The sequence below is a fragment of the Xenopus laevis genome, chromosome 3L, assembly GCF_017654675.1.
Source record: "Xenopus laevis strain J_2021 chromosome 3L, Xenopus_laevis_v10.1, whole genome shotgun sequence".
Lineage (NCBI taxonomy): Eukaryota > Metazoa > Chordata > Amphibia > Anura > Pipidae > Xenopus > Xenopus laevis.
The window spans coordinates 96,991,401-97,017,962 of record NC_054375.1 but is presented as its reverse complement, the minus strand read 5'-3'; the positions used below and the strand labels follow the sequence as shown (position 1 = coordinate 97,017,962).

Sequence of the window (26,562 nt, the reverse complement as noted above, 5' to 3'; positions counted from 1 at the left end):
TAAAAGTAGACTTTGAATCAAAAATAAGTTATTGCACAGCTGTAAAAACATAAACACATAGAATTAATGCTGTGCTTATTATTAATGGTGTGCACTTTAGTGCATACAAACTGATAGATTTCATAGGTGAAACACTGGTAATTATATTTTATAATAATAGTTGTGTGGAGACAGGCAGGAGATTTTCACATTTAAAACAAATGGGGGGGGGGGCATAGACAGATTGTGTGATTGTGTGGAGGGTGAGAAGCATTGGAGTTACCTTCTCATATGCATACTGCTCCTGAAGCATGACAGGTAGACGCTCCAAGAATGTTTGCATGCAGGGGGCCATGTTCAGTCCGACTATTCCTTGCTGCTTCAGTGCTGTTCTGCATGTTGCTAAAACATGATTAGAGGACATCCATTCTGGCGTGAAATTCACCACTAAAACATCCTGGAAATTCAAAGAATGGGTGACTGAAAATAGGCATACCTGTTTAACTGTTAAGCTCAATAAGAAGAAAAGAAAATAGGTATCATTTAATACTCCTTTTAAGAAATGAATGAACTTAGGCCCATTTTTCTGACTTTAATACCTGGCTCAACACAGAACTAATGTCTGCAAGCCCAAGAAGCCCCACACCTGAATACAATAATCCAGGGTCTGTATCAAGCTATACCTCCTAGAGCAGAGCTGTCCAACTTCTGCGGTACCGAGGGCCAGAATTTTTCTGGCCTTCATGGTGGAGGGCCAATAATGGAAGCCAGTGTTGACCACTCCCTGTTTTAAGACCATACCCACTTTAAACCACACCCATGTTACCACACTTACTCAAAAGTGAGTAAAGAGATAGGCTGTACAAAATAAAAAATGTTTCTAATATAGTTAGTTAGCCAAAAATGTATTGTATAAAGGCTGATGTGACTGGACATCTAACATAACAGAACAAAACACTACTTCCTTCTTTTCAGCTCTCTTGGTTAGAGAGCTGAAAAGCAGGAAGTACTGTTCTGTACTGTTATACATCACATTTAGAAAACATTCAAAACCATTTTTTTATTTTGCACAACCTATTTACCCAGTTTTTATTTTTATACTGAACTGTTCCTTTAACATGACTTAACTTTTTTTTTTTCATCAATATTTTTATTGTTTTACAAACAAATGCAATATATACGTATCAAAAATTTGACAGGTTATCATAGGCAGTGCAGACGGATGAAAGTAAACATAAGTAAGTTACTAGTTCACATCTGTCAACATTGAATAGGCAAAATAAAATCGTTACAGATTATCATGAGACAGTGTGAGTCTGTTATATTGCATTATTTATCAAACTTTTATCTTTTTGCAACTATTAAACAGTGAAATCAAAGAGCCACCTTTATATCAGAATGCGAGTAAAAAAGACTGATGAATTGCGGAATAAGTCACAGGAATTTAATATACCTCAAAAGAAAAATAGTGTGGTAGAAGGAAAGTCAGATAGAAAGAAGCTGACAAACATTGGGATCACTGCGTCTATACTCCAACCAGGGTTGCCAGATCCTTAGAAATTTCTCATGAGTATTGTTGAGAAAGCTAGCTAATTTTTTGTTCACCATAATCCAACATGACTTAACTTTTTTCACATATAAGTGATAAATGATATCCCTGTAGTGAGCACCAATCATTTGGTCAGGGGACAGGCACAGTCACTGGCATTAAACTGATGACAGGTAGACCTTCACAGAGTTGGGCCAAGGGATTCAGGAGTCCAAGGCAGACACAAAGCACTCCACCTTCCATATACACTAGGCCCCCATCCCCAAAGCATTAGAAACTGCCTCCCCCCCAATCTTACAGCCATGGGAATAGCCTTTCAAGCTGAAATAGTGCTAAATGGCACAGGTTAAATAGCAGATAACAGATACATATATGTAATGTATGCTCTGTACTAGTATTCAATGGGGTTTAGTAGTTCAGCTGCAAAGATAGGGTTAGTACGATCGCGTGGAGTGTCTTGACATTTTTCGTGCCATGGCGATCGGTCATTTAGTCGATCGGACAGGTTAGAAATGTTATTGTCGGGTAACGATAATACCTCTGCATGTATTACCTATCTGACGATATCAATGGGTGACTGTCACTGCTATTTGTCAGTCATAACTTTATACGATTGCTGTCAGTAACAGAACATAACCCGATTTGTTCTTTTACTACTTTATTTGAGCTGAATGGTTAGTGGTAGGTTGGGAGATTGCGCCGCACAATTGTTCGTACGATTATATCTGCATGTCTATGGCCAGCTTTACACAGGATTCTAAACCCATTGCATTCTACAGAGCTTATCTGATATTTGCTATGTAACCTATGCCTTTTCTCCTTTTTTCAGATTGAATGCTTGCCAGCATGGCTACACAGCAGCTTATTCATATAAACTATAGGAGTGTTTCCAAAGTAAACATACCTGTTTTACTATTGTTCATGTTTTTTTAAACTCCTGGTAAAAACAAACTACATACCTTAGATCGATTGGAACAGGCAGCAACACCAACATCAGGTATCCAAACTGTAGTTGTTACAGCTCCAGAACCAGTAACAACAGACTGTAGGACTGAGCCATCCTAGAGGAATAAAAAACCTGGTAAGATGGAGTGCCATTATAAGTCTTTGGCAAGGCAGGCATTCTGGTTGCTCTCACAAATAGTCGAGTACAAAACTTCATATCAGCTCTGGTCACTTTCCACTATCTTGCTATATCAATGCTATATAAATGTCTGAAAATCACAACAGTTGTGGACCTGGCATAAAATAAAGGGACCTGCAGCTCTCACACTGCCGGTTAATTGCAAAGAAAGCTAAGGCAATTCAGAGTGTTTCCTAAAGGTATCTTGTAATTGCAGCAAAGTTCTCTTGAGTTTAAATAAGAAAATAGATACCTAAATTAATCACAGAAGCAGCAGAGGTTTCTGGTATATATTTTATCATAGAGAACTATTAGCCATAAAGAACTGCTGATATGACAAAACCCATATAAAGGCCTTCTATCAGATCTTACAATGCATATTTTTTGCTGCTTATAAACCAGGTGCCAGTCAGCATCTGCCTTTAGCAGGCTGTAAATACAGTGTTTCCTTGTTTAGCTGTTTAACAACCTGGTCTGTACATTACTGAAGGAAGTAGAAATGTATACCCATTATATGCCCACCTACCACCCATGCTCTTTGTGCACAAATGGACCCAAGTTTTGCCTGCAATTTTCTAAATACAGCACGTTTGTGCCACTGGTATCTGGTGATTGTTTTTGGTGGCAGGAATGTTGGTAGGAAGAGTCGTGAAGTGCATTGATTGAGCCTTTAAATATGCATACAATGTGGGATAGAACTAATCATGACGGAAGAAACATTTACATGACCTAGATCTAACAATAATAGAAGATCTATAAAAGCTGTAGCAGTTTCGGCATATAAGGTTGAACTTGATGGACATGCATGTTTTAATTTAAGTGACTATGTTAGTAAAGCTAGCCATACGTTGAGGTTGCCAAACAAGGGCTTATGGAGGCAAGCTGTATAAAGACTCAAAATGCTGATGCACTCCCTGTGTGTATCAGTACACGGGAGAGCATTTCTACAACTGAAAACGTGTTTGGAAGGTGAACAACCCCAAAATTGCCTGTCATCAGTTTTTAAATGATTCCAATAATACTGCTTAAATACAAATTCACAAATGATCTCACCCTTAAGGACCAAATATTCAAAAGTCCTCCAAGCCCTCCAGAGACCAGGGCAAGCCCATCATGACTGAATGCCACCGTGCGCACAGGTGTGATGTGACCTCTTAACTTAAAAACACATCGCACATCTTCCACTTTTCTGAACATCTCCTGAAAAGGTGAAGCAGAGGAATCAAAGTATTTAAAACTGTAACAGACACACATAGAACTGGAACCAAACGTATGATACACGGCAAACTAAAGGAGATATGCTATATTCAGATATATGCTTATTTCTCAAATAACAGGAAATACATGAGAATGAAAAATTATTATTTCAGCATGTACAGTATTGTCATTGGCAATGGACATGTCCCATGTATTAGTGAATATAATTTCTGGCAATGTTTTACTCACGGACCTTACTGATGGCCTGCTCTCTCCAGTCATCAGGTGCAGATGATTTGGACTGAACTCCTTCCAGTGGAATTTGGGGAACAATCCACACACACACTAAACCGCTTTGACAACCCCTGAAATGGCATGTATAGCTATAAGACTAGGACACAACAGTATGAGAACAAAGGGACCATACAATAAATACATGCTTTTGTGACATAAAAATAGGTCAGGCAGAATCAAATTCAGTGCTACCCTCTCTAACAGCCTTCATTTTGACAACTGTTTGAAAGCTGGAATTGACTTTATTTTTCTAGGTATTTAGTAAAATACACAGATACAGTTATTTTGAAGGCATCCTTACTAGGGCTAACTCCATCAATTAAGCATCTGTGTAATAAAGGGGTTGTTCACCTTTAAATTAACTTTTAACATCAAATAGTCATCCTGTGTAGTATTCGGAGACAATTTGCAATTGGATTTCATTTTTTTTTTGTGATTTTCAATTATATAGCTTTTTGTTCAGCAGCTCTTCAGTTCAGCAGCGGCCTGGTTGCTAAGGTCTTCTTTACCTTAGCTACCAGGCAGCAATTTGAATGATGAACTAGAATATGAATAGTAGAAGGCCTGAATAGAAAGATATGGAATAAAAAATATAATAAAATTGTAGCCTCACAGAACAATATTTTGTGGCTGCTGTGGTCACTGAAACCTCCCATTTGAAAGCTAGAAAATTGTAGAAGAAAAAGGCAAATAATTAAAAAAAACTACATTAAAAAATGAAGATCAATTGCAAAGTTGCAAGGAATAGAACATTCTAAAAGTTAACTAAAAAGTTAAATACCCCTTTAAAACTTTACTTATCTATAATGTAGTAGATATTGATACCAACTATATCGAAAAGAGAAAACATGTATCCAATATTATGATAAAGATCCTTACGTTCCTAGCATGAGTTGTGGCCTTTCCCCATTTCCAGTAAGACTACACCAGGCAGCAGTGTTAACAAAGGATGGGTGAGAGAGGAAGTAGAGGGTCTTCCAGCTAATTCCTGATTTTCCCCAAAGTTTCACAGTTTCTTCTTTTGCACAGGTCAGAAGAATCTGGCCTGATGGATCCCATTTCATGCTTACAATCATGTCCTAAAAAAAAAAAGAAAACAAAAAAGAAAAAAAGATATACTAATGATATAAGGAGAAATTATATAATAAAAATATAACTTAAAATTCCTCACCACTTGACCCTGTGCTTTAACTTAAACTATTCGTAAAGTTAGCAGGTTGTATTATCCATTATTGTTAATAAAAAGAAGCGAAGACTATATTTTACCTTTACCTAAAAGCACTATAGATACAGCTTTCACATGCAAAAACATATACTGCATATACAAAATTATATAACTAGCAGTTAGGCAGGTAAAAATAGAGTTAAAAACTGAACTTGCTGGACATGTGTCTTTTTTTCGACTGGCCAGTCCAAAGTATCATTCCAAAATCAAAAGGTTTTAAAATCATTGCTCTTTTTGCTGATAGAACAGCATCTGTTCTTCTGGGAAGGCCTTCCACTATATGTTGGAGCACTGCCGGTGGGATTTGCTTTCCATTCATGTACAAGACCATTAGTGGGGTTGGGCACTGATGTCAGCTAATCGGGCATGGGTAGAATTTAGCATTATAATGTATCCCGCTTGTGTTAAACTGCTTTCAGAGCTCTGTGCAGGCAAGCCTGATTCTTCCACTCCCATCAGCAAACAAATTCTGTACAGACCTCACCCTGAATAAGGAGGTCATTATCTCTCTGAAATAGAAAAGAGCCTTCCCCAAACTGTTCCTCCTCCATCAAACTTATACTATGCATTCAGGCAGATAAAGCCCTTCTGGCTTTCAACCCAGACATGTCTGAAACTCATCGTTGAGTTTTTCAATTCAGGACATGCAATAGTTACACACCGCAAGCTTGAGCACATGGCAGTCCCTTTCTGTAAGTCTAGGTGTCCATTGGTGGTACCATGTGCAGACTAGCCTAGGGTTAAAATTTTTAATGGGGTCCCCCTACCGCCATTTCAGAACTACCTGCAGTCTCTGCTCACTGCTTTCTGCTGATGCCAACACAGATGGACCTCGTTGGGGTGTGTGCCCAGGTGCAGTCGCAAAGCCCAGGTCCCAGGTAGTAACACAAGTGTGGGTGGCTTACAACCGATGGTCCCTCTAATTCTTCCTCGGCAATGTGCGCAAAAAAATTATTTCATGTGCACATTTTAAACTTGTGGGTGCATTTTTAAAAACTGTGTGCGGATGTCAGAATAAATGCAATACTATTTCTTTGATTTAATTTTAGATTGATTTAAGGGTTTCAGTGCGGAGTGGGTATGTATTTTAATCATAACTAAATCCAATTTTGCCACAGTGTGCAAAGCACAGCTTGGTGTAGTAAGCTCTTTAGCTCGCTTCCATTGTCAATGCAATTGTGTAATTAAGCACAAAGCCATTTCAACTCCGAGAGCAAAACACTGGAATGGATTGAACTTTAGATCTGGCACCATCGTAGGATACCAACTTTCAAATAAGACAGATAATCAAATGCCTGCCCTGCTTTGAGCTGACTTGGTCAGCTATAAGTCCAATGAGAAGGGGAAATGTGGTGTGCACAAAGAATTTTGTGTAAAAACACAAACATTTCTGGTTAAATATCTCATCAGGACAGGTCTAATAAGGATTGCCCACTGTACAGGCCAATGCGTCCACAGCAGTTCTTACTTTGTGTGCATCAATAATAACAACTCCTCCTTTTTCCACTATGTCTCGATTTCCAATTAGTAACTTCCCATCAGAATACCCAACTGCAAACGAACGATCTTCACTATACCAAGCAATGCAGGTAACTGCAACTGTAAAGGAAAATTAAATAAAAAAACAAAAAAAACAAGCAAAAATATTAGCGAACAAAACAAAGTAATTCAGACAGAGTCTCTCGCTAAACGCCTTTGTAGCATTAGCTTACATTTTATACATTAAAATATCATCAATGTGCAGTTCTACAGCATTAATAATATTAAGTTCATGCACCAGAGTAGCATTTTTAGCAAGTATGAACTGTATGTATCAACAGCATATTTTTCTTTTTAATATCGAACAAAAATGCCTACGCTTATACAAAGTTCCAACTTCTTACATACCTTCTTTTCTGTAGCAGTGCTCCAGTTCTACTCGTTGCATGCTTGATGCATCTGTAACCTCAATGAGCCCCAGAGAACCATCCATTCTTCCTACCAGCAAGGATTCAGGAGCATCACTGGCCCACGCAGTCCCAGAATTCTCCTCTGGCCATGTGAGGGCTGAAACCCAGTGAGGCTGTGCATCCACTAGACCTTTTCCTCCTAACATACAGGACCACACATATAAAGGACAAGATAAGATTTTGTACCTTTTTAAGAACCTGTATTCAAACCCACAAGCATTCACCATTGTCAGTAACACTTTCCCATGATTAAAGAATAAAATTAACCCAGTCTTCCCCGCTTTGTGGGAGACTGTTGTATGCCAACAAGAGGGGCATCCAGGCACTAATAGTTTCCACAAAGGGTCACAAAGTCAAAGTAATGAAATGTTTACTGAAAATTACATTAAAAGCTCAGTATCTCCAGTATCTACATGTTTCCTGCTTCCAGGGGCACTTAGTGTGTTTACATATCGTGGTTTCCTGTGCCCTTCTTTTTTTGTATATCAAGACTGGTTACATGCAACAAACATATAAACTCCTATTAACATGGACTAATATCTGGCAGAGGGACATACATTAGGTTACCTGCTATTGTATATAATTTAATAAAAATTCTACCAACAACCATGAATGGCAATCCTTTGTTCATCTATACCCATGGAACACACCAGAAACAGACTTTACTTATCTACAAACACCTCTATATATCATTTACCCTGGGTAGGTAACCGGAAATTCCCAAACATTTTAATTTTTATGAAGGGCAAGACAGTGGATACATAACATGAAAGATAAAGAAACACAACAATTCTTTCCATAGAAGAAGCAACAAATAAATATCCTTTTTTTTTGTCCACCAAACATTTCCACTAAAGCAAACGCTACACTAATCAATTATGAAACACTAAGCAAAGGCAGTCAAGGGAAACCGGATGTAATCAAATACAAAATGATACGGGCTCCCCTTGACACCGGAAATATTGACATAGGACAATCCTATGCTAGTATGGCGTAAACTGGCCATAGACACACATATCTTATCGTACGAATCGAGGATTAATAAGATTTTAGGATCGTGTGTGGAGAGTGCCGACAGCTTTCGTCCGGCGGAGATCGGTCGTTTGGTCGATCGGTCAGGTTTGATTTTGACCCGACCGATCCTGCTGGAGCCCATTGCACATCGTAATCGGATCGTTCGGCCATACAGCCAATCAGATTACCCCCAATATAGCCATGCTCGTTAATGCCATATCGGCGAAAGATCTGCTCGTTTGGCGATCTTTGTGTCTATGGCCACCTATAGATTCTCAAAATAAATACTCGCATAATGGAGAATTCTACACTCCAATCCTTTACATTTTTCTTAGATCTTTCTCAAGCCCAGACTTGGCCCCGGTCTATCCCTATTCTGGTTCTAATACACTGTTTTAAGAATTTTGAAAAGAGGTAAAAGCACTTCAGCGAACATTTGGGGAACCTATCAATATCTCTGAAATGGGCACTATTCAGCAAGTTGGATCAGCAATTCAATTTCAACACACAGCAAGCAGGCAGGTACCATTTTGTGGACATAATTGTACATAAGCAAATATGAATGAACACAAACACACACAAAGTTTTATAATAAATCCGAGATTTAGGGGGATCAGGAGATTCATAATCTAGTGTCTATTTTCGTTTGAATCAAATGCACATAAAATTTGCAAATGAAGACATTCATACCATTGACCTGCCAGATGTTTACGGTCTTCTCCTGTGCACCAGCCAGATACCTTCCACTGACACTCCAGCAAATGAGTGATAAACTAGGGTCGGTCTCTTCAGGTGATCCCTCCCTGAGACACAATAATTAGTATGACTGCGGAACCATAAAAGCACTAATGACATTTCATTTTAGTTTTTTAGTATTTTAGTATATCCACTATTTTACTCTGCATAGACTTGCAAGAAAGAAAACAGCAAAAGCAATGTGTTTCAACTGTTGTGTCAGGATGATAACCACTCTAGGTATCTAGGAAGATAATGAAAACTATCATTTTGTGATATCGGGCATCTGAAAATATAATGGAATAACATTAGCGTGGTTCGTTTGAAGTAGGTTTGCTACACATCTTATATGAAAAGACATATGACATACATTTTTTCCTATAATCGAATAACATTAGCGTGGTTCGTTTGAAGAAGGTTTGCTACACATCTTTTATGAAAAGACATATAATGACATACATTTTTTCCTAAAATGGATTCTTCATTTTAGGTGAAAAAAACCCACAGAAAAGAGGTTATGATTGTATATCACATGGATATAGTTGACAACTTTATTACAAGTAACACTAAATGACTTACATACATTTAAACACTGTTTGAGAATCCCAGGAACTAACAGCTTTTTGAGTTTAGGTTTCATTGTAATACAATGGAATGTATTTCATAAAATGTTACGGCATTCCTTGATAATGTAGTTGTCAGTTGATATTTTCTTAGTGTTTACAACAATGTTTTGAGAAAAGGAGATTTTGTGTACTCACCGTAAAATCTCTTTCTCTCTGGTAGGAAACCATGGGGTATAGCTGATGCCATTAGGAGGTAGGACACAACAATAAGGAAAAACTAGCTCCTGAGGTCCCATGTTGCCACTGGCTTTCGAAATGGGGGGGGGGTACATGTGCTACTCCCTGAAGGAAAGTCTTAACATCTGACAAAAAGGCCTATCTTCTCTGGAAGAGAATAGAAAGAGCCGAAATCTGGGATCTGAGAGAACGGAGGAAGAGCCCCAGTGACACACCTTCTTGGAGAAATTCCAAAAGATTCGGCATCGAAAATTTTTCAAAGTTCATCTTGTGTTTAAGGCACCATTATTTGTATCTAGTCCACACTCGGTAATATGCTCTAGCTTAAGTAGGCTTTTGTGCGGCTCGCATGGTGGAAATCACTGTGTCCGAGAACCCCTTTTTCTTCAGGATTATGGTCTCATGAGCCACGCAGTCAAATTGAGGCTTTGAGGTTTTGGATGTCGAATTGGGCCTTGATGTAGTAGGTCCGGCACTAGTGGAAGAATCCATGGGTCCTCTATTGACATGTTGAGGAGTTCCGAGAACCAGGAGCGCCTTGGCCAGTTTGGTACTATTAGGATGAGAGTGGTGTTTTCTCTTTGTACCTTTTTGATTGTTCTGGGTATCAGAGGAATCGGAGGGAACGCGTAGGCTAGCTGAAAGTCCCACGAGGCTGTGAGGGCGTCTGCTGCCAATGCTAGAGGGTCCCAGCAACGTGCGAAGAAGACTAGTACCTTTCGGTTGTGGTGGGACGCCATTAGGTCTACTTCTGGGCATCCCCATCTTGCTGTTATTTGTTGAAATAGCTCTTCCTTTAGAGCCCACTCGTCTGGATCTAATGTTTGGCAGCTGAGAAAATCCACTTCCCAGTTTTGTGGCCCTGGAAGGAATATGAAGAGAGCCTGGCATTGTTCTGTTCTGCCCACTGGAATATGTGCTTCACCTTTTTGCAGTGCTGCTCTGCTTTTTGTGCCGCCATGGTGGTTTATGTAGGCCACCGATGTCGCGTTGTCGCATTGTATTTTTATTGGTTGCCCCGACAGAAGTGCTTGCCAATGTAGTAGTCCCAGTCGAATTGCCATTATCTCCAGCAGATTTATGGCTAGGCGACTCTCCTCTTGAGTCCACAGACCCTGTGCTGATCGGCCCTCCCTCTGGACGAATGGAACCGCTTCTATCGTTTAAACCATGACTCCCAGTACCTTCATGCAAAATCTGATGGAATGGCTGGGTTTCTCCAGTAAGGAGCGTACTAGTGCCCTGAAAGGTCTGATCTTCTCATGGGTCAGTGACACTGTGTGTCGAATAGTAGACCTAGGAAGACCATAGACTGAGTATTAGTGACGACTCCAGATTGATGGTCCATCCGAGCACTTTTAGCTTGCCCATGGCTAACTGGATTGCTTCTTCGGCTTCTGCTAGTGAAGAGGCCTTGATTAGCAGGTCGTCGAGATACGGGGTTATGGAAACTCCCTTTTGTTGAATTTCTGTTTTGGCGGCGGCCATAATTTTTGTGAAAACCCATGATGCGACGTGAGACCAAAGGGAAGCGCCTTGAACTGGTAATGATGGTTTTGCACAGCACAGAGAGGTTAGGAATTGGGCTTGGGTCATTGCTGCAATGATGGAGCACAGAAATTAAATTTTGAATCTTCTTGGACGTATGAATTTGTTGAACCCCTTTAGGTCTAGTACGGGTCGGACTGATCCGTCCTTTTTGGAAACTACGAACAGATTTGAATAGTAGCCTCTGAACTGTTCTGTGGGGGCAACAGTGGCATTGACCTCTGCCTGGAGAAGGGCCTTCAGTACCACTTTGAAGGCATTTGCTTTATTGGTTCTTTTAGAAACCTTGACATGAAGACAGGGCCGGATTAACATAGTGGGCGCCCCTAGGCCCACTGCCGTTCATCGCCCCTGTCCCCTCCCCTTTATTTGTGCAAATTTTCATCATCTGGAATGGAGCAATGGGGATTGGTGCACGGGAAATGTAAAAAATGATTGGATATCCAGTGCATCCCCTGTGTTTTTGAACCAATGTGGGTGTGGTTGGGCAGCATGCCGCCCCCCTAAAATCCTGCCGCCCTAGGCCCGGGCCTAGGTGGCCTTTCCATAAATCCGGGCCTGCATGAAGAAGCGACGGGGGGGGGGGGGTAGAAAACCGAATTCTAGGTGGTAGCCTTCCTGTATCCAGGAATCTGATGTGATTGCCAACCACTGTTGAGTAAAGTGGAGCAGCCTTCCCCCCAGAGGTGCCCCTTTCTTTGGCAGCCCCCCGTGATGCGGTATTGGGCTTATCCGTTGTTCTGGTCGATGGCTTGCTCCCTTGCCAGACAAGCCTGGTCTTGCTCCCAAATCGTCCCCTGTTGGAGGATGTGTGCCGTGGTGGAGAGTGTCTTGTGCTCTTGCTTTGTGATGGGCAAAAAACTTCCCTCTGCGAATGAAAGAGCGTGCCTTTGGTTTGGGGAGTAGAGTGCTCTTTCCTCCCGTAGCTTGGCTGATGACCTTATCAAGATCTGGACCAAACAAGAGTTTTCCTTTGAATGGTAATGAAGTTAGTGATTTCTTGGATGATAAGTCAGCTGACCATAACTTCATCCAGAGAAATCTCAGAGCGGCTATCGAGAGCGCTGAAGCTCTGCTGACTACTTGTGTCGCATCCAGAGCCGCTTCACATATGTATTCATTTGCTACCTTGATCTGGGCTGCTAATTGAGAGAGTTCCTGACGTGGGACTCCTGACAGAGTTGCTTGAACCAGAGAGTCTGACCAAGTTTGCACTGCTCTGCTAACCCACGCCGTGGCCAAAATAGGACAAAGGGCCGTGCCAGCGGCTGAAAAGTGATCGGAGTAAGCCGTCCATTTTCTTATCCATATGATTTTTAAAGGAGGAGGCATCTGGGACTGGTAATGCGGTGTTCTTAGAAAGCCGTGAGACTGGAGTATCCACTGAAGGTGGTGAAGTCCACTTTTCTGTAGTAGCCGCAGCAAACGGGTACAACTTGAGAAATCTATGGTTTGGTTGAAAATAGCTTTCAGGTTGTCCCTTTCATGTTGAATTATTTGCTCCAGCTGAGAGTGAGTAGGAAAATTTGGAGAAGATCTACTATTTCTCTTAAAAAGCACAGGTGTCAGTGCTGGTCTCTGGTTCCTGTAAATTGAGATTTTCCAATATGGTGACAATTAGGGCATCCACTGTTTCAAAAGAAAACTTTGTTGGTTCATCTTCCTGAAGATCTGAGCTGTGGGATAGCTCACCGTCAGATAGGCCCAGACCTTCCCCTCCATCCGGGGGTGGTGGTGAGTGCTTCCTGGATTTATCGGTACTTTCGTCTTCTGACGGGGAAGGTGCCCTGCGCTTGGACCCCCTGTGCCTGGGGTTGTCTAAGCGGGATAAAAGTTTATCTAGAGACAGCGCTAGTTTTGGTATACCTGAGGCTAACTGGGCTGCCAAGTCTGTGGGAGTGGGTTGAGCGCTGGTTTGATAGGCCGTCTCTTATCTGGTGGCCGTATGGTCCTGACTGACTTGTTTACTTTTGTCAGTAACGCTTGCAGATTGGGCAGGTGCAGGACCTGGGAGTTCCGCAACTGGCGCAGCTAGTTTGCATTTGGAACATATTGGTTCTTTATGCCCTGAGGGCAGTCTTTTGTGACACTTGGAACAGGCCAAGTATCTGACAGAGGTGACTGGGGTACCCCTGGTAAAGAGGACCTCACTGTTCTCCTCAGACATAATATGATATGTGGAATTTTTGGCAGAGAATGATGCTTAACAGCACTCCCTGTGTGACCCAGGATTAAAAACTAGAGAAGGGGCTAGTTTTACCTCCCTTGTGTGTCCTGCTCCTGAAGCAGGCTCGTGCAGTCCGAGATACCCTGCAGGCTGTATTGCCGTGAGGTCTCCCTGCTCCGTAACAACTGTGCTGCGCGATCCGGAGCTTGGTGATGTCAGATCCGGTCAGAGCTGTTTGCAGCAGTGCACGTCATCTGTGACGCACAATGGGCATGTGGAGGAGATTGAATGCGCCTGTGTACTTAGCGCGCAATTACCCGGTGACCAATGTCGGAATCTTCTGACTAACTCCCCTTCGCTGCGCGCTCAGACTGGGGTTCCCGGTCTGTGTCCCTCAATGGCTGCCGTGCCAATGGGGATATAACTACATACTCATGTATTCGGAAGGCCCCAGTAATAGAGAGGAGTGTTTTACTGCCCTGCAGCTGATACACTGTTCTCCTCTGCCTCTTAGCTATGCGGTGTGGAAGGGGACTAAGGGAGATATATACTTACTTCCTCCCATTCCCACAATTTTGTCTGTGTCCTGTCAAGTTAACCCTTCCTGCACATTAAGGAGGAGGTTTGGAGGCATCCTACACAGTGTAGGTGACTTGTCTATCTCCATCTGTCAGAAAAATACAGTATCTTGAAGAGAATGGCAGGACATGTCCTGACCTCTTGAGGACACAACAAAAAAGTGACCTAGGCTCCGCCCGCTGGGGGGTATAGCCAGTGGAGGAGGAGCTAGTTTTTCCTTATTGTTGTGTCCTACCTCCTAATGGCATCAGCTATACCCCATGGTTCCCTGTGTCCCCCAAGCAGAAGTAGAGAAATAGGGTGTTCCCTATAAGAGGAATATGTACACAAAGTACTCTGGGCTTATATTAAAATACAAGATGAACCCTAAAGAATTGATAACAGACACTCAGAAAGTAATTGGATTTTAGGATGTACTCACATTTTGTGAAAGACACACGTCTGCTGTAGCGAATATTGGGTTCTAGATACATTCCAAACTCGAACAGTCCCATCACTCCCACTTGTGGCTAAAAGATCCTTCTTGGCACACCACACAGACGCCATTACCTGAAACAAATAAAATGCAAACAACAATTAAAAAATGCAAAGTATAACTATTTATTTATAAATATTGAAAATAATTTTACACTTCTGATGTAGATGTTATAGAATAGCCAATGTTTCTGTATCAATTACTAAGGAAACATATGCCTCACTCCCTTTTGTAGTAAGCAGTATACAAAATGTAAAATGTCCAATATCCTTTGTGCATTCTGTGTATTTAAAATCAAGAATACATCTTTTATCTTTTTCACTATACTCACCGTAAGTAAATCCCTCCCCTATCCCCTGGAATCACAGAAGTTAGCCAACAAGCCCATGCCCAACTCAAATGTCAAAACTACATAATAAATATTTGACTGGTGGGGAACCATGCACAATTTGCTGCCTGAGGGGTCAAGTTGGCAGCTTTCATAAGTCATAAGCTTAGGATGTAGGCTGCTGTTTGGCTCTTCTGGGTTTGAACCTAGGGCCTTGTGCTCTTTGACTGTCTGGCCTTAACTCTTGGCTGCAGTATATACTATTTATTTCACTAAAGCCTTTTCACTTCGTGAACTCTTACTTTGCATTAAACAGCAGTTGCAGCTCATTGCCTTATACCTCCCAGCACAGCATGCCCATATATCACCAGTCTTTTACTGATATCTTGCTTTAAATTTATGAGGTCTGTGGCTGACCTGAAATGGTCTTTGTTAACTAATTGGTTTTGACCTTGTATCAGCTGAGTAACCAAAGGTCAGACCCATTGTAACAGACCCAAAGGGAAAGGCAAAGCTTAATGAAAGCACTAAGTCTGGTTTCCTTCAGTGCCCCTCTCAACCTGGGTAGCCCCACCAGACACAATTGTATAATATTAACATCTATTTATTATCATCAATTTACCTTTAGCTAATTCCAACCAACAGTTACACAGTTAGAATAAATGTGAACTGCTCTGCAACAAATTTCAGCATTCTTTGGCTAATGCATATAAATGCAGGCTGATAATAACCCAATCCGCTTGCATCCGCTCTCCTGTGTCTGCACCCAGAGGTACTGTGTTGGCCTGGGTGCAGACACAAAGAGTGTATTTTAGTGTAGAGGCAGGTAGTATGCATTTTCTCGCCGAAAGTATGGATGTGAGGGAGGGACTGTTTCTTGGTTTGCACTTATACTCTGGCTGAGAAACAGCCCGGTGTTGCATTAGCCTTAAAGTGTCATGGCACAGTACGTGGAACTCACCCTATTCTGATGTGCTTCCAGTTTGGTGAAAGAACACTTTCTAAGGTCTCCTGCCATGTCTGCAAGAGTCTGTGGAGCAGTCTGGTTGTCACGGTCATGCGCTGCCAAAGTTCGGACCAGCTGCTGGGCAGCCCATTGTCGGTGTTGTGAGGAAAGGCGTGAAGACAGACAACAGGCACCTAATGCGTTGGCTAGCTCCAAAGGACCTAAGAGAAAAAAAAAACATTTGTGAAGCTATTGTTTTCCCAGATTTCTCTCCATGTTTTATCAGCAATGTCTACGTCTTCTTATTACACTTAACACCATATTTGCATTACATAACTAAAGAGTCACATATAATTGTGGTCAATGGTTTATGGAAAGAAAGGAAAAGCTAGAAATTCTGTATTATATATATATATTGAACTTTGTGAACTAGCCTAAAGGTTCCTCATCTCTATAGTAGAAATAATCCAGACATGTCACAGGAGCTCCCAATCTTTGATTTTGTTAGAAGTGTCAGTGACACTCACGTCAGTTTTCTCTGAGAAGCTAAGATTAGGGGTCACTGCAAATTTTCAAGCATAAAATAAGGTTAGCCTGTCATATAAGCTAGTGCTAGAGGGCTGATTATTACTTTCTAATGCTAATTGCACTAGTTTCAGAGCTGCCATGTACCAATAATTGTATTTACTAATCAGCCTTATATTGTAACATTTATATATTATATATACAGTATATTGTGCATTGGTCACTAAACTCAGGTAACTGACAGCAGCACAGAGCGAATCCACAGAGAAGAAAATAGGAAGCTCCTGTGGGTCTCTTTGAAAGTACAGTTAGCATGAGTCAGTAAATAGCCTCCTCAGTATCCAGTTGGATAACTGCAAAGCTCAGACCTTTATTGAGTTACTTAAGGGAAATATATTGCAGACAAAATCAGATTACTTAGACCTGCTCTTGCTCACTGGAATGCAGAGAACTGAATCCATCCCACTTGCATGCAGTCTCATGCATAATATTACTATGAAAGTGTCACCAGGAACCTAACAAGACAGGGTTACATTTCTGTATATTATTTGTAGGGGTACTTCCAGAGAACCTCACAAAACATATATCTGTTCCAATAAAGCAGTTGTAAAAGGTCACTACTAATATATGTGTTACAATACTATACTGTTCTATTAAACCTATGGATATGGCTTTGCTATAGTTCTCACATAAAAACAGGAAATAGAACAGAACACGATTCTCATTAACAATGTACCTCTCTTCTCCATTTCTGCTTTATCATAGTTGGGGCGAAGCTTTGCACCTTTGTCTGCAAGCAAAGCTACCAGAGCTTGAGTTACCACAAAGTTAGGGGATGTAACAAGTTTGTTTTCTTCAGCAATTCCACGTAGAAAACTAGGTAGAAATTTCCTCTGCACTGGGTCGTCAACAGTGGTCAAATTTACACCTGTAGCTGCAGAAATCAAATTCTGCAAAAAATATCGACAAATTATGCACGGACATCTACAGAGTTTGTACAAACAAGCATTCAAAAAGCCACTCCTTAAATGAAGTAAATGGAAAATATTTGTTCTACTTTCACATGCAAAGCCCTAGCAAATAAAATAGGACAACAGGAGGGAAAAACAGGAAAAGCAGTGTTATTAGTTAGAATCCATTTAACATTGGTACTAGTTCAGAAAGTGCAAGCATTGAATTTGTGTGACTGCAATTTCACACAAGATGAAAATTAAGTTATCTCCTACCTGGGTACAGAGTTGAACCAGAAGCCTGGCAGCACTTGGGGTGCTGGATGCTAGACACCCTACAGCTGTGCTAAGGTATGCAAGGCAGGAGATGGGTTTGCTGGTTTTGCTGTGTAGACCTCGAGAGCGCTCAGATGAAGTTGAAAGTGTGGTAGAGAGGCTTGTAGAGAGGCCAGCTCTGCCTGCAGCAGCCAAGCACATTAGACGAACTAAAGTGCGGATGTCTGTTAGACCTAGAGACTCGAGGCCTGCAGCTAGGCTACAGCTTGACCCGCTGAAACCAAAGATACATATGATTAAGCATTTACCCATGAAACATATGTAGGTTTTTCAATTTAAAGCAATCTATAATGCTAAATAATTGTAAAATAATTGTATATTTCAAATTTCTGTCTTTTTTGAGGGGTAACTGATGCTATTTAAATGCCAGGTAAGCTAAATGCTATAAGGAATGGTTTTATGCTTTTTATTTTTCATAGTATTTTGTATCAGAGGCTTTTTAGTTCTTGAGAAACAGGTCAACATTATTAGCCATTCAATAAAACAGAAGTTTAGGGGCAAAAAATCACCTACCTGACAGATAGAAGAGAAAGTGCACGCATCACCATTGTACGTGCCAAAAGAACCTGGGCAGCTGCAATTACCCTTCGCAAAGCCATTACCCGGTCATGTGGATTTACTAGAGCAGCAGCCTGCTCCCCCAATGTTATCCTTCCAGATGAACTCTTTTCCAAAGTCCCATGGCAACCTGGTAAAAAAAAAATATATATTTATACAATAAAATAAAATTTCATAATATTGTCTTATACTAACAGGAAGCAGAAGAGACAGGAACAAGGAAAGGTTGATAAATATGTATTATGGGGTGTTTAGATTGTGAGTTAATAGGTATGGTTTAGCCTTGGGAAATATCTTGTTATTGTTTTACTTTTACTATTCTGTTTTAAACAGTAATACTACACATAAAAAAATTCAGATGAGTAGTTTGTTTACGTAAGTGTCCAAAATGAAAAACAGACAAATATGTAATATTTGCTACCTAGATAAACATGGAAGCCCAGCATTATGACAAATTATTTTTTTAGGTCTTGAACATTATTTTTTTTAAACTAATTTTTTAACAATGTGTATTTAATGATTTTACATGAAAAAATAGCTAAACTAACCAGTGATTGTGAGAAGAAAATAATTTCAAATTACCGATTTGCATGAGGGTTTCCTCCATGCTATTGGTAGCGGTTACCATGGCAACAGAAGCACCAAGAGGATCACTGTCAGAGAACTGGACTGGCTCAGGCACTATCCTACGCTCATTAAGCCCAAGTGGCCCAGCCAGCAGCTCAAACTCTTCCTCACCAGTAAGCTTTTCATCCTCATCAACATCCATCATATCCCAATCTTCTGCATAATGCAAAAATATAATATTATTTGCATGATATCTACATCCTTGTGGTCGAGACAGAAAGGCTATTCTTTAACTATGACATTCTGTTAAATTTTATCACAATATGAAAATACATAAAAAACTAAAAACATGTTACCTTCATATACACTGTCTTGTTTGCCAATCAGATCTGGAGCATGTCCTTTGTACCTGAATGAAGCACAGGAATTTTACAACATAAATATTTCTGATGTCTACACTTTATTTTGTTTTTTCATAAAAAAAGAAAATGTAATATGTAATTCGAATAACTTTTTAATATACAACTTTTGAGGATAGTTGATTTCTAAATAGGTATGCACCTAATGCATAATTTGTAACTGAAACCAAACTGAAAACTACTTTGCATGTTACAATTAGAGGGTAAAACCGCATCAATTACAAAACGAAAAATAAAACCCCAACAACTTTTAGTTATTCAGAGCTTTAAAGTCATGACTTTAAGCAGCAGATTTATCTGGCGGGTAAAAATAGTTTACACAGTGTAAAATAATAGTATACACAGTGTAAAATAAAAGATAAACAGGGCAAATAATACATTGATTATGTGGAGGCTAATTTTCTCAGAGGGCTCACTTTTCTGAAGCTGTTGCTTTACGTTTGCTCTTTAGACTCAGATATTTTTCCCTGCAGCTGTTACAAAGTAGGTAGTATGGGTTTCCACTTCCACATTCCCCTCCAAACCAGCCATCCACATAGGAGCCATTGCTACGATATCCCTGCCGGTTAGCACTGTTCCCGCAGCCTGGATGATACCTCTTCATGTGTTGGTTAAAGCTAAGAACACTGGCTTCACACAGTTCACAGATAACAACCTCTTCCCGATCATCTGTCTCGCATACATGCTAAGCAAGAACAAGTTCAGTTTTAGATTGAGGAGCTGGTATTTCAAGCAAATTTATCAATTTAGAATGCATAACTAATAGCGCAGTATTTTTATGAAAAGCAAAAACAATATAGCACATGTTGGTACACAGTAGGCAGTTTTATGATATAAAAGCATATGCAACAGAAAGCATTTGGAAAATACACAGGGTTAATTTCTAAAAACAGAAAAAGGCTGATAACATTAATTGTTTTACAAAAACCCTGTACCGCACCAAAAAATAATTGAGATTTGCAGCAGGGCACTTGTATTTTAAATACACATTCTATACCCAGATCGAAAATGTTCTTTTTAACTAAGATAATCTACTACTTGACTAGTAGGTCGACGGTGCACATTTTCATCAGGTATTGAACTGTGTTCTATTATATACTATGTGGATCACAAGTAAATATACCTTAATTATAACTGGCTACAAACATGTATAAAATATAACCCAGTTCAACAACAGGTTTATAACTCCAAAAGATCATATTTCAAAATAAATGTTAATCACATACATAAGTTATATGATTGTTATATCATATTGTTATAATTACCGACTGCAGTTATTATATACTGTCAATAAAAGAAGGGATACATTCAATTGATACACTATCTACACTGCAAGCTCCAATGGCATTCTTTTCATATCATTTCCATAGTAATCTGCATCAGGAGGCACTAATATTAGCTGGTGGTTACCATTAAAATATCTATAATATAATATGTCTTTCTAGGATTTCCTTGACAGTTCATGGAATAGAATATGAATGTAAAATTAGCTACTTGAAATATATTATGAAGCTAAAACATGGCAGTCAGTACCACGTTAAACAATGGAGAATTTAACTGAACATTTGCACAGAACCAGGGCATGACAAATGCATGATGAGATGTTTAGCAGATGCTTACAAATGCTAAAAACAGATTGCATGCAATGATGCAGCTCATTTCATGCAATACATGGCACAGTGATTAGAACAAATATGAGAGCAGCTACAACTGCTATCACACACACCCAAGTTGGCCAGTCCAGTACCTCTGGGATCCACATTCCCAGAATATCATTATCACTGGCCAAGTCCTGTCCAAACATCGCTTCCATTGCCTCTTCATCAAGGTCAATCTCCAACTCCTCATCTAGATTAAGGTCATATAAGGCTCCAGGTTCCTGCTGCAGGGATACACCTTCTCGCCTGCCTTGATTTCGGTGTGCTTGGACTGTACGGTACAAACCAGCTATGCAAAGATAGAAAGAAAACAGATAAAATCTTAAGGAAATTGCAATTAAAAGGAAAAAACAGAAAAAATAACTGTACTTATATTTGTTGCCATTTTATAAAAAAAAAAGTCTATCAAGTAACAAAAGTTAACCAAAAGCAGGGACTGCATTGGATAGTTACTGTATTCTACCTGGTTTGGCCTGGTATGAAACCAGTCTTCTGAACTGTACAATCTGAAGTGCTAAAATAATAAAAAAATTTATAAATTGGTTAAAATCATTTTCTCTGTTGTCTTAGGGAGGCACAGGGAACAGCTGGGGTTAAGCTTCACCCTCTAGGAGGCAGGACACTTGGAATAATTAATTAAAGGGCATGCCAGAGGCACTGGCTTAATCCCCCCCCACACTGTACCAACCTATTCAGTTTTCAAGTGTCCTGCTTCCTAGGAAGATGGCCGGCACACCGCTGGCACAAGGAGCAAGGCTACCTGTATCCTCATGGGGGGGCCCCCTCATGGGAATTCTACCGGGGTCTCTTCCAAGCCTTAGGACTATAATGACCACCCACCCTCACACTCCTGTTCCTGGGTAGGGACGACTCAGGTTGCCTGGCTGCTCTCCCCCTCTAACTCCTGGGTAACTTTCTGCTGTTCTGCCTCAGCCTGCCAACTTGCCTTCTTCCCCCCTCCTCCTCCTCTAGCCAACGGAAGGTCCGCCCCCTCTCACTCTTGCAGGCAGTGCCTCACAGACTCGCCTGCTCCCCCAAGCGTTGGTATTCTTCATCAGGTACCTGGCGCCGTTGGTATGCGAGGGGAGCAAGACTTTACATCAGCAGTCCCCACTACAGGGGACCGGAGCTCAGACGCTGATGCTGGGAGGCAGAGTTGTGCCTTCACGGTGCCATATTAGCACTCGCGCCAGAATTGGAACGTACTTCTCCCGCCCATCATTTGCATGCCAGGCGAATTTGCTCAGTTGAAACCATCTGGATCCAGGGGAATGGGTACTTCACCCGGAGGTCTTTGCAGAACTTGTGAGGCATTGGGGGCAGCCCCAGATTGACCTGATGACGTCCAGAGACAATCGCAAGGTGACACGACTCTTCACTCGTGGGATCCATGGTAGTGGGGGTGGATGGGATGACACAGACTTGGTGTTTTGAGCTGGCCTACATCTTCCCTCAGGTTCTAAGGAAGACCAGACAATCACACACCACAGTGATCATAATGGCCTAGGAGAATGTGGTTCTTGGACCTTCAGGAAATGTCAATAGCACAACCAGTTCATCTAACACACCAGAACGCCCTTCTGTGCCAGGGTCCCATAGCCCATCCCAATCCGGGACTATTCGCTTTGACAGTATGGCTGTTGAGGCATTTGGAGACGGCGAGGCTTAGCTGAAGAGGTCATTACCACAATGCTAAAGTTGCACAAACCCACATCTATGGTGTACCACATGGTCTGGCGCAGCTACTGGAGCTGGTGCAAATAGGCACATTTACCTTTCCTTGAGTACCACATTCCAAGAATTCTATCTTTTCTACAACAAGGCCTTCAAGTCTCGGCATTGTTGGCTCTGTTTCAATCACGTTTAGCTCTGGATGATTCATCCATACCTTTCTGCAGGGAATAGCTCATGTTGTACCACCATTCCTCCCTCCGATCCCAGGATGGGGACTTAATCTGGTGCTGGAGGCCCTTCTGGATCCCCATTTCAAACTTTTGGGGACCATATTAGATGAGTGGCTCACCTGGAAGGTAGTGTTTCTTGTGGAAATTTAATTGGCCAGAGTTTCTGAGCTCAGTGCGTTATCGTGTGAGCCACCATTCCGAGCATTCCACAAGGACAAAGTGGTGTTACGCACAGTCACATCCTTCCTACCCAAGGTAGTGTCTTCATTCCACATGAACCAGGAAATTGCCACAATTTGGATGTAGTCAGAGCTCTTTGTGGTATTTAGAAAAATCCAAGTCAATTCGACGTTCCTAAGCTCTGTTCGTAGTGCCTACCGGGCCTCGACGAGGCATGGCAGCATCAAAGACATCTATCGCACGATGGCTTAAAGAGACCATCTGACAAGCATACATTTCCAAAGGAAAGGCACCACCAGAGGGTGTATGAGCTCACTCCACAAGGTTGATGGGAGCTTCCTGAGCGTGGCGCAATTGGCCTCCCTGGATCATATCTGCAAAATGGCCACCTGGTTGTCTCTGCATACATTCACCAAATTCTACAGGCTACAGCCTAGACAAGTTTTCCTCAGCAGAGGCCTCCTTTGGTCGCAAGGTTTTGCACTCAGTGGTGCAATAACATGCCATAATCACTCACTCCCACCCTGCTGTTTATGGGGCTGCTTGGATAAGTCCCTAGCTGTTCCCTGTGTCCCCCTGAGACAACAGGGAAAGGACTTTTTGATATTCACCATAAAATCCGTTTCTCTGTAGTCGATAGGGGACACAGGGCTTCCCGTCCCTTCTGCGAGATGCTGACCACGTTGGTGCATGAGGGAATATTTTCCTGGGTTACCAGTTAAGCAAGTTTATACGTTTATTCTGTTTAGCCGTCTCTTTGGTACAAACTGAATAGGTTGGTACAGACTCGGAGTGGCAATCTGTGGGTTCTGGCAAATGCCAGAGGGGCTGCTGTAAATGGCTATAGAGAGTCACTATTTATTGGGCTGGAGGGGGCTTTTTGGGCCTCTGTGTACCTAAAATGCCAGGGCCTAATTTCATTCTCAGTCCAGACCTGGGTTGGTACATTGGGGGGGTTAAGCCAGTCCCTCTGGCACGCCCCTTAATTAATTATACCAAGTGTCTTGCCTCCTGGAGGGGAGTTTAACCCCAGCTGTTCCCTAAGTCCCCCTATCGACTAGAGAAACTGATTTAACGGTGAGTATCAAAAAATCCTATTATAATGGGCAGAGATCCTTATAAATTCTGTGGTGATCTGGGACATTATGCGTGTGACAGCTCAATGGAGGCACAAGGAACCCTTGGAAAAAAGGGAAAAGTGGGCATTATTTAATTTGATTTAATATGACAGAAGAGTAGTACCTGCCTATGGTCCTGTATTGGAAATTATAGGAAAGTTACTTTAAATCTGAATAGTTTACCTATATTTGTATTGTTTGTGAAAAATAATATATTTTACATTCGGATTACGCAAATGCAATCAAAAGCATGACAACACCTTTACAGAACTTCAATGTTAATATTGTCTGTCTATGCTTAAGAGAAAAGCATGGTTAGATACTTAGAATGTTGTGCAGACATGATCCAATAGTTCAGTAAGAAAAAACTACTATTATAACAGAAAAAAATATAACAACATGATTATAATAAACTAACAGATAAATAAATTATTATTGCCCCGATTTTTCTGTAGTTGGCACTTTGCTGTATCGATGCCCTCCATACAGAGCAATAGATTATGTCTGAATGTGAATATTTCCAAAACTTTTTCCCCACACACTTTTTTGTTTTAATAGTAGATGGTTGCGTCTGGTACAGAAAAAATCATTTATCACCTATACACTCAAATATGATTATTATTACTACTATTATAACTACATTTATTTATAAAGCACCAACATTTTCCAGTGTTTCACAAAGTATATGTTGGGAAAATATTGACAGTGTTGACACCGTGTTAGCGAGGAAGGAATGTGTACAGGTATGGGACCGGTTATCCAGATTGCTTGAGACCTTGGGTTTTCTGTAATTTGGATCTTCATACCTTAAGTCTACTAGAACATCTTGTAAACATTTAATAACACCAATAGGCTGGTTTTAATTCCAATAAGCATTAATTATATCTTAGTTTAGATCAAGTACAAGTAGGGATGCACCAAATACACTATTTTGGATTTGGCCGAACCCCCAAATCCTTTGCGAAAGATTCGGCCGAATACTGAACCGAATCCTAATTTGCATATGTGGGAAGGGAAAAACATTTTTAGTTTCTTATGACAAAAAGTCATGTGAGTTCTGTCCTCACACCTAATTTGCATATGCAAATTAGGATTCGGAGTTAGTTCGGCCGGGCAGAAGGATTCAGCCAACTCGGAATTCTGCTGAAAAAGGTAGAATCCTGGCCGAATCCCGAACTTAATCCTGGATTTGGTGCATCCCTAAGTACAAGGGTACAGTTTATTATAGAGAAAAAGGAAATAATTTTTAAAAATTTGGATTATTTGGATAAAATGGAGTCTATGGGAGATGGCCTTTCCATAATTCTGAGCTTTCTGGATAATGAGTTTCTGAATAATGGATCCCATTCCTGTAATAAGATCCAGTAAAGGCTGAATTTGCTTTACCAAGCAGTGAACAAACATAACATTTTTTTTGTAAACAACTTGTTATTTAAAAAAAAAAAAAAAGATCAGCAAATTTTCTTTAAAACTTTTTTTTTTTAAAGATTTTCTTTAATGCATTTTTTAAAAATTTTATATAGAAAGAGATGGAGTATAGAAAGAGGTAGAACTTCGGAAAAGTTCAAAATTTATTTAACTAAATAAATTAACTTAAATCATTACTGCCCATTGTTTTCTTGAAAATAATTACTGCTGTCCTTACTGGGATAGCTACTCGAATAAAATTTTTTGTAGGAAAAGTTGCAACAAAAAATAAAACAAAACCTAAAGAAATCATCACAAAGTAGAGTTCACAATGTAAGAATCACTCTCTAAGTTCATACCAGCACGTGCAAGCAGTGTTCTTGCTGCCAGGTCGAACTTCTGCCTTCTGGTGACAGTAGACCTGCCCCTGCTTGATTGCCCACTACTTGCTCCTGCATTTTCTGTGTGCTCGAGGCTGTCAGGGCTACAGTAAACAACAGTATAAAATATCAGTTTCATGTGCTGTTATCATGCTTACGTATATGGAAATCAAAAAGGATACAAGGTATGTAAAGTGATTACATTGAATCAATATTCAAAGACAGAGCCATCGGGGTGTGAAACGCATTTTAAGCAGCGTTTCAGGATTAAGTTAAGTTTACTAGTAGGAAGTTTGTGATGGGGAAGAAAATGTCTCCTACTTAAAGCATTACTAGAAAAATAAAACTCTGTACCTCCCACAAAAGCATTCTTCCAACTCAGGGGGATCTGAAGAGGAAATATCTCCAGTGTAGGCTGTATCGCTAGATTTGCCACCATGTGCTGTGCTGATAGCTCCCTGGCATTGCTCAGTTGTCCGACCTGAGAATCTCTCTTCATCATCAGGATGCTCTATCATCCACATAGCCAATACAGTAATGTTTTGAGGGTCAGCCTCTCTAGCACCTATAAATAGTACACAGTCACAAGATGAAAATTCTATGCATGCAAGGTGCCAAGGTTATCACTACAGTTATTTAAATATATCAA

General features: G+C 40.7%; 1 protein-coding gene across 7 annotated transcripts in view; it reads right to left on the bottom strand.

Moving 5' to 3' along the window:
- The window catches only part of herc1.L (HECT and RLD domain containing E3 ubiquitin protein ligase family member 1 L homeolog), a 135,747-nt gene that overhangs the window by 15,597 nt on the left and 93,588 nt on the right, over positions 1 to 26,562 (bottom strand). For 6 of the 7 annotated variants that reach the window (XM_041586656.1, XM_041586659.1, XM_041586662.1 and 3 more), the window contains 19 exons: positions 26,268 to 26,478; positions 25,893 to 26,017; positions 20,993 to 21,213; positions 19,683 to 19,951; positions 19,204 to 19,256; positions 18,863 to 19,063; positions 18,236 to 18,410; positions 17,663 to 17,936; positions 17,173 to 17,386; positions 15,927 to 16,132; positions 14,584 to 14,711; positions 9,021 to 9,133; positions 7,255 to 7,455; positions 6,836 to 6,966; positions 5,022 to 5,221; positions 4,102 to 4,213; positions 3,705 to 3,851; positions 2,488 to 2,589; positions 263 to 436 (listed from right to left, as the gene is read on the bottom strand). In XM_041586656.1, coding sequence (XP_041442590.1) covers positions 263 to 436; positions 2,488 to 2,589; positions 3,705 to 3,851; positions 4,102 to 4,213; positions 5,022 to 5,221; positions 6,836 to 6,966; positions 7,255 to 7,455; positions 9,021 to 9,133; positions 14,584 to 14,711; positions 15,927 to 16,132; positions 17,173 to 17,386; positions 17,663 to 17,936; positions 18,236 to 18,410; positions 18,863 to 19,063; positions 19,204 to 19,256; positions 19,683 to 19,951; positions 20,993 to 21,213; positions 25,893 to 26,017; positions 26,268 to 26,478 — 3,257 coding nt within the window. The remainder of the gene's footprint in view (positions 1 to 262; positions 437 to 2,487; positions 2,590 to 3,704; positions 3,852 to 4,101; positions 4,214 to 5,021; positions 5,222 to 6,835; positions 6,967 to 7,254; positions 7,456 to 9,020; positions 9,134 to 14,583; positions 14,712 to 15,926; positions 16,133 to 17,172; positions 17,387 to 17,662; positions 17,937 to 18,235; positions 18,411 to 18,862; positions 19,064 to 19,203; positions 19,257 to 19,682; positions 19,952 to 20,992; positions 21,214 to 25,892; positions 26,018 to 26,267; positions 26,479 to 26,562) is intronic. The other variant, XM_041586660.1, reaches the window with a different exon arrangement.